The 15484-nt window shown below is 30.4% G+C and overlaps 1 protein-coding gene across 1 annotated transcript; it reads right to left on the bottom strand.

Annotated features, from left to right (window-relative positions):
- Window positions 1–6707: 6707 nt before the first annotated feature.
- On the bottom strand, window positions 6708–13229 carry LOC112776304 (uncharacterized). The gene is made up of 14 exons (XM_025820406.3): window positions 13070–13229; window positions 11863–12205; window positions 11374–11548; window positions 11028–11111; window positions 10698–10939; window positions 10359–10578; window positions 9478–9557; window positions 9275–9359; window positions 8622–8753; window positions 8423–8536; window positions 8261–8308; window positions 7806–7890; window positions 7481–7537; window positions 6708–7271 (listed from the first exon to the last, which is right to left on the bottom strand). The coding sequence occupies exons 2-14, from the start codon at window positions 12081–12083 to the stop codon at window positions 7171–7173; spliced, it is 1644 nt and encodes a 547-aa protein (XP_025676191.1). The 5' UTR covers window positions 12084–12205; window positions 13070–13229; the 3' UTR covers window positions 6708–7170.
- Window positions 13230–15484: the final 2255 nt, after the last annotated feature.

Raw genomic sequence — 15484 nt, 5'->3', positions numbered from 1 at the left:
GTAGACCGCTTGTGGTTGTCAGGCACGCAGATCTTGGCTAAGCGAGTAACAAAGATAGTGGGTGATTGTCACGGGTCACCCCTTCATTCTGACTTAACTGAATTAAGTACAAGAGTATATCTTGGAGAAGAAGTAGGCGTGAATTGAAAGAAAAACAATAGTACTTGCATTAATTCATGAAGAACAGCAGAGCTCCACACCTTAATCTATGGGGTGTAGAAACTCCACCGTAGAAAATACATAAGTTAAAAAGGTCTAGGCATGGCCGTGAGGCTAGCCTTCATGGTCTAAGGACTAAACGTCCAGAGATGTGAATACAATAGTAAAAAGTACTTTTTATACTAAACCAGTTACTAGGGTTTACAAAAAATAAGTAACTAAGTGCAGATAGTGCAGAAATCCACTTCCGGAACCTACTTGGTGTGTTCTTGGGCTGAGCATTGAAGATTTCACGTTCATAGGCCATTCTTGGAGTTAAACGCCAGCTTGGGTGCCAGTTTGGGCGTTTTACGCCAGTTTTGGTGCCAGTTTTGGCGTTTTACGCCAGAAATCTCTGATGGGCGTTTGAACGCTAGTTTGGGCCATCAAATCTCAGACAAAGTATGAACTATTATATATTGCTGGAGAGCCCAAGATGTCTACTTTCCAACGCAATTGCGAGCGTGCCAGTTGGGCTTCTGTAGCTCTAGAAAATCCACTTCAAGTGCAGGAAGGTCAGAATCCAACAGCATCTGCAGTCCTTTCTCAGCTTCTGAATCAGATTTTTGCTTAGGTCCCTCAATTTCAGCCAGAAAATCCCTGAAATCACAGAAAAATATACAAACTCATAGTAAAGTCCAGAAATGTGATTTTTTCATAAAAACTAACAAAAATATAATAAAAAGTAACTAAAACATACTAAAAACTATGTAAAAACAATGCCAAAAAGGGTATAAATTATCCGCTCATCAATGACCTATGCACAAAGCTTTATGTGGTAGGGTGTTACAAAATACACCACTGGTAAATTGTTGTGGGCATACAAGCCTCAATAGCACTTTGCATCGATGTGCATTGATCGGTAAGAATTCCTTTCGGAGAATTTCCTCTCATGCAACGAAACCAACATTGAAATAACCATTTGATGATTAAATATCCTCATTTTTTTATCAAGGCACACCCCAAAAATGTTGACTGACTATGATGATTTACCCCAACAAAAGAATAAAAAACCATATTATACCTGAAAATAACAACACAGAAACAAAATCATATATACACCAAAAAACTGTTTAAGTACACCGAAAGTAATATCAAAATACACATAAACCAGAACAGCATATTACCTGTTTCTATTGTAAGTGGTATCGAATAAAATAATATCTCTAAAATACTCACAGGCAGCCCTGCTTCTTACGTTGGCCCAAAAAGCAATCTTAATTGACTGATCATCCTCAAGTTCAAACTCAAAAAAGAAATTTTAATTCTTCTCTTTCATTCTTAATAAGTATTTTTCAAATTCTTTTGCATCCTCTGGTTCTGACACATTCCGTACTTCTCTCGTGATGTAATTTCTCACATCTTTTTCAATAAAACTTAATTCACGATGACCCCCTGCTGCTGTGACAAATGACTAGTAAGTTTTGCTTAGTCTGGTTCTGGCTTCCTCGTTATTCTCTATTGTACGTCATATAGACATGCTTAATTGCTTGTGTTGGTTAAGCATATCTGCTTGATTTGGACAACACGGATGTGAATGATGCAACACAACATTCGAAATGATCCAAACACCAATATCCTTCAATATATGTATATAAATTCTTGTAGGATAATTAAATCCACCTGAGGGATTTGTCTTCTCAGTTGGAGATATGTTCGATTTCAATTTTTCCTCTCTGATACATGTAATCAATTGGTTCTTAATTTCATTTTTCTTCTTATTGTACTCTGAATTTTCGTAGAAAAACCTGCAACTTTAGAATAATCTTTGTATAATTTTTCAGCTTCTTCAAGCATGTTAAAAATCATCCCAACCTTTGGAATAAGCTGCTCATCAATATCGCACAGAGACTGAAAATAAATCGAAATCGGTGCAAAATAAACTATATTAAAAACTAAAATACACTGAAATGGGAGGAAACAATTTCATCAAAATAATAGAATCAAATTCAGAACTGGTACATTACAATAAAATAAAAATCATCAACCATGTACAATAAATTTCACAAACAAAAACAAAATGATTTAACTTCAGAATCATAAACTACTAACAAACTATATTAACTAGATTCAAACCAAACCTCACCACTTGATTCGATTCAAAATAATAATACAATTCGCCCTGGTTCAATTGAAAGTCTGAACCTACATATACAACGAAAGATTTCCAAAATACACCAATTTATAGTCCAAATACATCGAAACGGGGGGAGGAAGCAGATTCATCAAAATAATAGAAACAGATTCAGAACGGGTACGTTACATTCAATTCAAACCATCAACAATGAACAACATTATTCACCTACAAAATCATAAACTACTAACAAACAACATTAAACTAGAATCGAACCACACCTTAGCTGCTTCATTCGATTTAAAACAATAATCCACTTCACTCTGATTCAATTGACAGTCTAAGTTTGAATCATTCATTATCTTCGACAATGAAATAACTATTCAAACCTGATTTCACAGCTTGATTTCAAAAACTTGCACGAAGAGCATTGAACTTGAATGAAGAGAACATAGAGAAGGAGGAGAAATGCAGAGAACGCAGAGATGGAACGAAACGTAGAGATGCAGAAAATGCTGAGAAAATTCGAAAAAGAAAACAAAATCCGCATGAAAAAGGAAGTTATATATTGGCGCGTTGGATGAAAAGTTTGTTAGAAAAAGTGGCGCGTGAGTTGAATTAGGTCAAACTAACTTGTTTGGACTTGTTTATTTAAATCACTTGTATGTAGAGATTAATTGTAAATATTATATTTTTTATAGATGCTGAAAAAATTTTGTATTTAATAAACGAGTTATCCATTTAATTCGAATTTTTATGAAAATATTTGAATAACTATTTAGAAGGTACAAAAAAAAATTGGAGCAAATTTTGATCTTTAGAATATTTTTTTATTTTCAAAAAAAAACTTGGTCATTCATAGTAAAAAAATTTTAAAAGAACTTTACTTAATATAAAATTATCAAATTTTAAGAATAAAAATATTTTATTTTTTTAATAATACTTGTATAAAATTGTATGAAAATTTAATCTCTAAAATCTTTTTTTAGAATAAATATTTAATTTTTAATTATTTTTATCATATTTTTAGATCTTCTAACTTCCAAGAGCATTTGTATTTTTTGAGTTTATTTTTATTAACTATATAAATTTTTGGATATCATTTTAATAGTTTACCATAAAAAATTGCAATGCTGCCCCTCATTCCAACTATTATTTGATATATAGGATTTTTCACTGTATTTCTTTTTAAATAGTTTTTTGAGTAGATGATCAAATTAGTTCATGAAAGATTACTCATTTTTTAAATTAGTTTTCGAAAAAAAAATTCATCAAATTCGTCCTTTAAATATTTTAAATTAGTCATTTTAGTTCTTCCGTCATTTTCTTTGATGATAGTGTCAAAGTTTGCTAATGTGACAAGTTAAGTGACATCTCAACAAGCATTTAGAAATCTTAATTGACTATTAACATAATTAGTTTATGAAATTAGATCAAATCAATTCCAAATTAAGGGATTTCAATGCCTCAAATTCTTCCCTCAATTAAGTTTTAATTTGATCTAATTTCATAAAGTTATTATGTTTATAGTCAATCAAAACTTCTAGGTGCGTGTTGAAGTGTCACTTAACTTAACGTGTTATATTAGCATATTCCAAATTTTGATACTATTAACAAAAAAATAACATGCTAACATGACTAATTTAAAATCTTTAAAAGACGAATTTAATTAAAAAAATCTTTCAAAAACCAATTTAAAAAAAAAATAATCTTTTAGGAACTAATTTGACCATTTACTTGTAGTTTTTCGATTTACTATTCCTCCCAGTCCGGGATCGATAACAACATCCAATATTTATCATAACATAATATACTATTTTTGTTTTATTTTTTGATATAAGGTAAATTTACTGATATTTATTTTTAGAGGTTTGATATACGCATAATGTTTAATATCTAAGAAACATATCTACTACGGTCTATTTATTTTTGAGTTGCACATGTATCTTTTGACAGGCAGCTAATTAAGGAACATGTTCTTTTGAATGTTGGGATGGTACTTTAATTTGTGGAACTATTACTTTTCATATCTCCAGGTCCTTTTCATAGTTGAAAGATGAAAAGTTACATATTTGAATATTTAGACAAAAAAATAAAAAATAAAATAGTAATTATAACTGTTTTTTTAACTATTTTAATATCTTTGCTAAAAGAACAGAGAAGGGATACTGTGATAGAACTTTATTTAATTTTAACAATTGTTAATTCGCATCTATATTCTATATTATCTATTATCGATATTAAAATAGGTAGTAGTTAGACACATTTATTTTTTATAACTAGCAGCTTAAGAACACTATATATGCGCCAGTGGTTTTAACTTTTAAGCTAGGAAACACAGACCCTCGCTGATACTCGTTTGATACGCGTGTTTGTTGTGTCCAATTGTGTATTAATAAAAAATAAAAAAATTTTCTTTGGGCACGCTTGAACACACCTAAATACCATCACGTATTAGCGTATCCAATCTTATTCTTAACATATATTCTTGAAATAAATTTAGATATAATATATATTATTATTTATTAAAATAAAAAAATATTTTAAAATATTTGATATAATTAAAATAAGATATTAAAAATAATTTAAAAAATTGATTTATATTTTAATATCAATAAAATATCATTATAATTTATCTAAAAAATACTTTATATTTTATATGTATACGTGTTCTCATGTCTTAAAAAATTTTAAAATTTGTATGTCGACGTATCCCATGTCCGTGTCAGTATCCGTAGATCATAGCTTTTAAGTCACTTTTTGCTGTTTGTGATTACTGTAGTTTTGTATTATTATTTTGCCAAATTGAATATTACTTTATATTCAGAGTTGAAACCAATTTGAAAATGTAGAAATGGATTAAAATAAAAAAAACTATCTACCAGTACTAGTAAATAAATAAAAGGTACACACACAAAAATATTAGAACCAAATATAAAAATATTGTTTATTATATATTCTACGGATAGATAAAGTAGCAATTATCTTATTTGTTTTAGGTTTCCCTTGAAGTTGACTAACGGTCAGATATTTATATATAGTAGTTCTCAAATTTGTCATGCTCCATCAAATAATTGCCTTTTAAATTAAAAATTAGGAAGTGCATATTTTTTTTGAGTGGAAGAAGATTCCCTTGTTGCTGAGTAACATGTAAATGAATCCTTGTGTTGTCTTTGGTGGAGTCCATTGGTCAATTAATGTGAAGAAATTTTGTACCTAATGCTAATAAAGAAGGGTACAATAGAATAGTTATTGGATGACAAATCATTTTCATAATTTTAGGGATTGGTCTAGTTACAGTCTAGTGTTTCCTCCTCATGGTTGTGGCAGGTTACTGTTAGAGAACTAGTTGGTATCAATTTCTTTAGGATCTTTGTCATTTCTTTGGAACCCTAGCCCCACATGAACTGATTGTCTTTTTAACCTAAAGTTGGTTAGATAAGTCAATTTCAGAAATATAACTCTTATTAATCTCTAACTAAATTTTCGTTTCAACTAACTTAAGTTGACCGAATAGTTAACTCACTCGTTCACTTAAGTATCGAAAATTCGAATCCAATCTTATGCATGCAACAATATATTAATCAGAGACAAATTCTTAAATAAAACTTCAATTCACACCAAATTAGTCATTAATCTATCCACCAAATTAGTCATTAATCTATCGAGTTAGAAAATACAGTAAAAAGAAAAAAAAAAAAACTACTTTCATTTCACATCTATTTATGTATACTAATGTAGACAATCAGGTGTCATTTTGGTACCATTGCATCTAGTTGATATGGACAACTTTTATTTTCATTCAACGTAGCGTCCGAAACTAATTATAAAATTTAATTAAATCAAATTTAATTAAATCAAAATTAGTAAACATCAATTAAATCATTTCAATTAACAATATTTACCAAAACTAACGAAAGCCACATTTTTTTGCGATGGGAAATTTAATTGGTCATTAAAAAATTCCTACACTAAAGTAACTCGTTCAATTTTAGACACCAAATTAGGTATTCTCTCAAAATCATTAAATCCTTAGTTGGTATACAAAGTATTGAATTTATTTCCTTCCCATTACAATTTAAGAATCTTGAGTACCCTTAAAATCTTGCCTAATCTGAGGAGATGAAATTTGCCATAAAAAATGTCATACTAATTAAAATAAAAATAGATTTATAGATGCTTCAATTTTATAAATTTTATTTGATTCACGTGACTTACATTTGTACATAGTACAAGTTATAAAAGTGATACTACACATTACACAACATATTTTGATCCGACATAGTCAAATTGTAAGGTCGATTTCATGTTTACAAAGATATTCAATTTAATAATTCAACAAAATATTAATATTATCAAATATAATATCATCCATATATAAAAAATAGCTTATAATCAAGAAACACCACCTAAAATTTAAATTGAAGAACAAGGATTTGGGCAGTAAAAATTAGGAACTATGGATTCAAACAAAGAAAATATTACCATACAAACTAATGAATCTCTCTCTACATGGCACTAAAAGAGGGTGTGGTGTGCACTTGAACTGTATATAAATTACAAGAAAAAAAAATACCTTGGATATTTAACACATTGCAACTTGATAAATGGTGAACAAAAGAATACGCCACCAACCAAAAATGTAAAAGAATATATATAGATTGGTATATATACCTAAAAAGATACCTTTTTTTTCTACACAATCAAATACCCCAGTAAATCCCTCCCCTAAAATCCCAGCTATCCAAAAAAACCACAAACTTTCAGGGCTTTTTTTGCTCCAAAACTATCATCCACACCAAATTAACCAAAAAAAATTTGTATTTAAGGGAAAAAAACGAAAAGTGTTCAACCCCATCTTACCTTCATTTTCAATGGCCATCCTCTTGTTGGGTAGGTCATTGGTATTCACTCTTCTCAGGAACCTCTGGTTGACTAGGTAAGAGTTTTAAGAAGCTCCCTTGGCCAGGTTGATTCGCAGCCATAGCTGATTCGTCATCTATAATCATGTGATGAACACAATAAAGAACTAGCAAATCGACATGTACGACACAATTTAAGATAAATTGAATCAGAATACCATTACTTAGCATGACGATGTTTAACTATTAGATCATAATAAACCAAGAATACTTTCACACTATAGAAAGAGAAGGAAGAAACAAAAAAGTCAACAGAAGAGGAAAACAATTAATATATTCTTCTTACCAAATAGGGTCCTAATTGATGGCCTTTTAGTTTTTGTGTTCTTCTTCTTCAACTCAGCTGATAGAAAATGCAGCAATAACCAACTCAAGTTCAGCCACAAAATATGAAACGTGGTTTAAGTGAAACTAAACTGATAGAAGCATAAAACTCCATAGTTTCGCTGAATTCGCAAATGTAACAAGTAACAAATCTTTAGAACTAGAGCAATACATTACAGAATAACTTTTTCATTATGTAAAGAAAATGACAAAAATGAGATGTAAAAAATTAAACGAGAAAAAAATTGCAATAAAGATATATACATATATAAAAAAAATGTACAAACCAATTCCAGGTAGTTGATCATCATTCACAATTTCATAGTTCTTATATGTGTAGCCGACGAAGTTAATGTCCTTAGATGACAGCATCTGCAGCAAATAATAATATGTCAGAGTTACACTCAGATTTGAACAAGTACATGTTCCACATGCACACTAATGTTCCATGATTTTTCAAAATAAGATTTATTAGTTCTCGGAGTTACCATCGCCAAATCTTGAGTAAATCAATTCACCTGCAAACTAAATGCCTCTATTGCCAGTATGCTACACGAACAAAATTATCCTAAGACGAATAATTAACCTATAGAAATTTACACAATCAATTTGATTGAAGGTTCTTACTCTATCAATTATTACATATCTTGCTACATGATTTATTGGTTTCACTAACAATTTGACAACTATAGCACCTCTTATAGATCAACCACATTCACAATTTCCATAAAAAAGAACCAACCTTTCTCCATGGGCCTGATTTTGAGGAAGGTTGAGTTTGGTTATCGCCCTACACAACAAAGTAATTTAACAGAGCACGATACTCATTAGTGACAATAACAAACAACAAACAATAAACAAAATGTCTTCTGCGTACTTATAGATATATATATATATAAAATACCTCCTCAAACTTTTCAAAATTTTGAGTATCTAATTCACCATTGACCTCAGGAATAAAAGCAGCTTTCATTTGGTACAACTTGTCCCACTCAATACCTTTGAACCATGGGTGAGCCTGGAAATAAAAAGACCAAACAATTATTTAGTGCGGGATTATATGGCGAAGTGAAATATGGAATTTAGAGAACGGACCACAACACCTTTATTTCATAGGCTCCTTTGGTTCCAAGCCTCTGTTCCACATTACATAGAAGTCGACTAATAAGATCTATTGCCTCAGGCGAGAGTTTAGCTTCTTCTGGAAATTTTAAATGAGTTCTCCAATTTACTATCTGCAAATTTAAAGATTGGAGATGCAACATGATCATATTTGACTAAGATAAATCAGTGTTAGACAACATAAAAGGAGAAGAATACAAGAAATGAAGATGGATACATTATGAAATATTAAGAATGTGCCATCTAAATTACAACATCAACATTGGCAACAGAAAGAACTAAATTTAAGTATTTTTTAGCACTATACCATAGAAATAGAATGTGTGATTTTCAAGTTTGGTATATTAAGAAAATATGTATTATTTCTCCAAGACTTGTCCCCGGTAAACCAATATTCAACAATTGTAGCATCTTAACAAAGCCAATACCTCTAAGCCTTTTAGAGGCAAATATCAATAATCAATTGGACATGGTCGCATAGAATATTGGTGACTTCTACTTAAGATGTGTTTCAGTACATCTGATATAGCAATTCAAGCTAAAATTGAGCACATTAACCTAGCAGAGTTCAACGATCTACTCTTTTGCTTCACCTCAAGCATTAATCATAGTTCATCAAAAGATCAGACATTACCTTTCTACAAGTCAACATCGGTTCATCGGAATAGAAGGGTGGATACCCCACCAGCATTTCATACATTATAGCTCCCAGAGACCACCTATAAGCATGATCACAATCATATCAAAACATATTGAAAGGGATAGGGTTGAAAAGAACACAGAACTCTTAAGGTATTTTTCAAAAGGAAAAATAGAAAGGAACATTATATGTATTACCAATCACATTCCATGCCATATCCTTTCTTCAGTAAAACCTCAGGGGCAATATAGTCAGGTGTTCCAACCGTAGAATAGGCCTAGAGTATCGACCAAAAAAGGTTTGCTTCAAATGCCTTATATACTGATTCGACAATGATCAGAGCAAAAAGAATTGCCAAGACAGCCAGAAACAAGAGGTTACCAAATTTTTACACACAATGGAGAATAACTATTAAACTGCATTTGGAAGGGAGACTAAGAGTGAGAGATAGAGACTAGGAGACAGAGGCTGAAAGACAGAGACTTAATTAAGTTTTTGTATTGTGTTTGCTTTAAGGTGTAAAAGATTGAGTTATGTTTCAGTATCTTATTTGGTTTAAGATAAATATGGAGAGCCCTAATTTGTTTTCAAAGAGGAGTAGACTTGGAATTTAAAAAGTTAAATGAGGGTATTTTCAAAATAAAACGTTATCAAAGTTTCAGTCCCTATCCCCAAAAATTTCAGTCCCCTGTATCCCTATTTTCTGGAGGTACTAAAGGGACTGAAATTTTAGTTCCAGTCCCTAACCACCAAATATGATACTGAGTTCCAGCCTCCCAGTCTCAACAAACAAATGCATCCTTAAGAACATATTATCCAACACTTATATAGCATATTTCGGATCCATTTGTGTAAGCCTCAACAGTAGTTTGGAAAGAAGTGTCACTCTTGTAGCTTTTAGCCAAAAATGGCTCTAGAATTTCAAATGGACATTCAAACTCATTTAAAAAATAAAATCTGTTCCTCAATACTCAAATCGGTATAAGTGGAAAAAAAAAAAAAAAAAAAAAAACTCTTAACCTGCAAGTTCATATGCAACAAAATATTCATGTCTCTCCGAGTATACTGGGTGACTTACAAGCGTTCGCCTATTTTTCTGCCAATGCTGCAGTTGCTCTTGTTGAGTTCTTTTAGGAGCCACAGGACGTCCATCACTCCGAAGGGCACCACTTCTGTTATTTCCCATAGAGAAATCCGTTTCCTGAAGATTACTGCAGTCTAGTGGTTTACATAATCCAAAATCTGATAATTTCATGTGACCATTTCTATCCAGCAGCAAATTGTCGGGCTTGATATCCCTGGAATGCATTTTTAGAATCAGACTACTAAATAGTTATTCATGCAGAATCAAGAAAGAATACTGTAAGATTAGTTTAAATCCCATTGCATAATGCTATTATTTACAGTTTGAGCTTACCGATGAATATAATTATGTTTATGAATAGACTCGATAGCAAGGACAGTCTCTCCTACATAGAACCTTGCCTCGTCTTCTGTCAGTATATCCTTCCGCATGAGCAGCGTCATCATATCACCACCAGGTAGATACTCCATGATGAGATATAAGTACTCTTCATCTTGAAAGGAATAATAAAGCTTTACAATGCAATTGCTGTCAACTTCTGCAAGTAAGTTCCTCTCGGCTTTAACATGTTCAACCTTAAAAAGTATTAAAAAGAAATAAGCAAAATAAGGATAACACAATATTCACTTCATTGAGGTAAGCAAGTCCTGATATTTCCAATACCTGCCCTCTGCGAAGCATCTCTGATTTCTTGAGTTTCTTCATAGCATATACATGACCAGTTGCTTTCTCACGGCAGATCCTGACCTGTAAATAATAATTAAAAAAAAAAGTTGTAAAAGATCATTTTCTGAACAAACTAAAAAATATGGAAGTTAGAACTACGTCTTGAAACCTCAAAGAAAATAATCAGATTAGATTTTGGATTCAAGCAACATCTCTAGTCTCCACAATACGCATCATTGAATCCATTTTATTTACCAGAGGAATATTAATGTGATCACCAAGAATTATGATACTAACATAAAAAATCATTCGAGTCATTTGAGTTAAATGAAGATAACTATACCTCTCCAAATGCACCCTTCCCTATCATAGTCAGGGGTTCAAAATCATCAGCCCCCATCTTATGCCTCTGAAGGCGCATGTATTCCCTCTCCTTTTTCTCAAAATACTTAAGCAGGTTGTTCTGCTCTTCCTCGGAGACTTCAGCATCAGCCAATTTCTTTTCAAGCATATTCCGTCTGCAAAGAATAATGAATGTGTTTGATTTTGCTCACTTTATAAGGAATTTTTTTCATGATAAATAAATTTTTTTCAAATGCACACAACGTTTTAGGCCTTATCAAGATTTCAAATTGCAGAAGTTGATTCCATACATATCTAGCATCATCAAGGGTGTTATTAAAGAATCTCAACACATTTATATTTCTCAAGCAATGAGCTGTGACAATATAAGATTGTTAAAATAACTACTTCAAATTGGTTCAATTGTCAAAACTTATCAATAATATCATATCTTACAATCAAAATTACTCAAACTAAAAAGTCCACATACCGTTCCTTCCTCTCCTGCAGATCCTTCATCTGCTTTTTATAATGGTTTTCTATGAACTGTTTCGCAGCTGCAACCTTCTGTTTGGTTGCACTGGAAGGTGCTTCTTCGTTTGTTGGAGGTCTTGACCCTTCTTTTCCGGTGCTCATAGTATCCTTATGTTTTGTAGACGGCACTTTATCTTTTGACTTGAACCTATTAAACCAACACCTTGTATTATCCATTTTACTAACCCCGGAAACCTGCTGTCTTGTGTAGCCTATTTCACCAATAATCTATTTTTGCCACCCATAAAAATCAAGGAACCAACGCCTCGCCAGAAGACAATTCACATCAATTCCTACTCCTGTTCAAACAGGAAAATAAATGAGAATAAATATACAAACATTGGAATTAAAAATATTATTTTGCTGATCACACCCTAAACCTTAATAAAAGATATCAAATAACAAAATAAAAATCTATAATCGTTAGACCAGAAGCAACTAGTGGATACTGACAAATGCAAATAAAACAAACAGAAATTTAAATGCTCATTTGGTATTAGATTAACGTATACAATACAAAGGAGAAAAGGTCAGTTATAACTAATCCAATTCAACTGAAGTACTAGGAATAATAAAAAAAAAAATCTAAACTCAACAAAACTAGAACAATCTACCTTGATCCACCAAATTCACAGAATGCAAAACAGTTCAATAAGATCCTCGCAATGCAACAAAATAAGACCTCAAAAATAATGGAAAACAATTCAATTGAAAACAGCTTAATATCCGAAATTCAGAATTGAACCTAATGTGAATTTCAACATTGCTCAAAAACCATGTAAAGTATAACCTTGGAATCCAAAACCATGATTCCCAGTTTCCCACACACTCATCTACTAGCTCAGTTAACTTCACAAAGTGCAAGTCAAATCACTCAAATGGGTATGCAGAAACATTGTCAAAATGCAATCTTGAACAACCACAGTGACCCCATCAAACTCATAAAGTTAATTAAAGCGGGACAAAGAATCGACTTTGACTGCAGTTCAGACATGTTCAAACCAGCCATTCACAAACCCAGAAAACAAAATCCAAAATTGAGGACACCATCAATGAAAAATCGAAATCAGAACCGATTAATCAAGCAGCAATTGCAGAAACAAGTGGGTAAGAAACTAACTTGAAATTTGGATTGAAAAAGGAAAAGAGTGAGAGAAAGAGACCTGAAATTAAAACGAATCTGAAGGTGTTGTGAGAGTGGAGGGAGTGAGAGAGAGACAACTGAAGGACCCGAGATTATCGGTAAGAAGAAAGCGTTGCGTTGGAGAAAGAAAGAGAAAGGACCACTTGGCAGATTCATCATTCTCAATTTCTCATGCCCCATTCATTGGGTTTTTTTAAATAAATAAAATACATATTTTAATTATAGATACATTTAGGCTCAGTTTGAGTAACTAACTTAATTAAGCTTCTTTTGATAAAATAACTTAAACAATAAATGACTCTGTTAAAAGTAATTTATAAATAAATTATTTTGTGTTTGTATTTTTAACTCTAAAAGTGCTTATTTTAAAAAAATGTAATGAAAAGTAGAAGTATTATGAGAGAAGTCATTTTTTTAACTTCTCTGTAAGCTCCAAAATAGCTTCTTAAAAAGTTGCAATTTGGTTTTGAAAATTGCACCCGACATTAATATTACTACTTTTTATAAGTCAAAAGTTAAAAAAAGCTACTTCTAGAGTTTCCCAAACGGGCTCTTAATCTATCTATCTACTTAATCTACTTATCTACTTATCTACTTAATACACTAAAACTGGGTTTTTCGAACTAATAAAGGTGAAATGTCGATCCATCGTGACTCCGTTTTCCCTCCAATATGAATACACTTTTCTCTATTCTAAATTATTTTATAAAAAAATATCTTTATTATAATTATATTATAATTAATATTTAATGAATAATTATACTAATTTAGAAACATATTTTCATTATAATTATATCAAATCAATATTTAATGTATTATTAAATTACTTATCAATTATCAATTAAAAATATTTTTAATAATAATAATAATAATAATAATAATAATAATAATAATAATAATAATAATAATAATAATAATAATAATGATATGATAATGGCACCGATCGTATTAATCATGATAAGAATATTTGATTCTAATAATAAAATGATCAAATCCTATGATATTAATAATCCACATTAATTTTAAATATTTTTAGTCATTTTAATTATATTAATTTTAAAAATATTGATATAATTCTAATTCTTATTCATTATCTAATAATAATAATAATAATAATAATAATAATAATAATAATAATAATAATAATAATAATAATAATAATAATAATAACTTGAAAAATCTGTATATAAACTATTTCAATTATCTGTGTACTATTATTAAAATTCTATATGTTCCTAAATATAAATCTTGAAAAACATGACATGCCACGGCTATTAGTGTAGAGTTGTTTAGGTTTGTTTAGGAAGATATAATAGAATCTACTTAATATATTAAAACAGGATTTTTTTCCAACTAATAGAAGTGAGGTATCGATTTCTCATAAATCTATTTTTCCGCCAAAATGAATGCACTATTTTAATACATTGTTAAATTATTTATCAATTATCAATAAAAATATTTTTAATTATTTTAATAATAATAATAATAATAATAATAATAATAATAATAATTATTATTATTATTATTATTATTATTATTATTATTATTATTATTATTATAATATAATATGATAATTATATGATAATGGCATCGGTTATTAATAACCAATTTATATTTCTTTAAATAAATTTATTTTTGAAAAATATCTTTATTATAATTATATTACAATATTATAATTAATATTTAATGAATAATGTACAATTATATTAATTTAAAAAAATATCTTTATTATCTATCTATTCTATTATATAAAAATCAGATTTTTGCACTTAATAACAGAACTGATGCAGTATGCTCTTAAGATGTTTCCTGATTTATTTCATTTAATTCGTTAAAGCAAATAAATTATAATTAATTAATTGTATCAATTAATTAATTTGATTATGTAACACCCCAACTTTTGACACGTCATGACCAATGCCAACCATTCAGGTGTTACTCGTCGTGAGGACCTACTTAGCTCTAGACTCAGAATTTTGATACAAAAATTAATAAAAGCCTTTATCAATTTAATCGTGAAAAAAACTGTTTCTTGTGAAACATCATATAGTTACTTGCAAGGACAATACTTAAAGTCATATTACCGAAAAGCACATGATAACAGAGTATATATACATATATACATATATAAACATAAGTTGAGTTTGAGGATACATGCCAAGTATCAAAATAACGAGTGCTACACCAAGTTATATTTACAGAGACAAAATTAAAGAAAAACAGTCCCAACCCTCACACGGGTTTCCTAAACTGGAACCGAACTACTAAAATGTCCTACCCCTCTAAAAGTACTACAAAAGCGAGGGAAAAGTAATACTAAGATCATCAAAAAGGAGCGAGAGATTCACTGCAACTAACTCTGGAGTGATCTCTGAACATTGTGCAAGAAAGAGGTTCAAAACGTGCTCCATATGAAGACTCCGCCGCGCGCTGG

The sequence above is a fragment of the Arachis hypogaea genome, chromosome 19 (assembly GCF_003086295.3).
Source record: "Arachis hypogaea cultivar Tifrunner chromosome 19, arahy.Tifrunner.gnm2.J5K5, whole genome shotgun sequence".
Classification (NCBI taxonomy): domain Eukaryota; kingdom Viridiplantae; phylum Streptophyta; class Magnoliopsida; order Fabales; family Fabaceae; genus Arachis; species Arachis hypogaea.
This window is presented reverse-complemented; position numbering and strand designations above follow the sequence as displayed.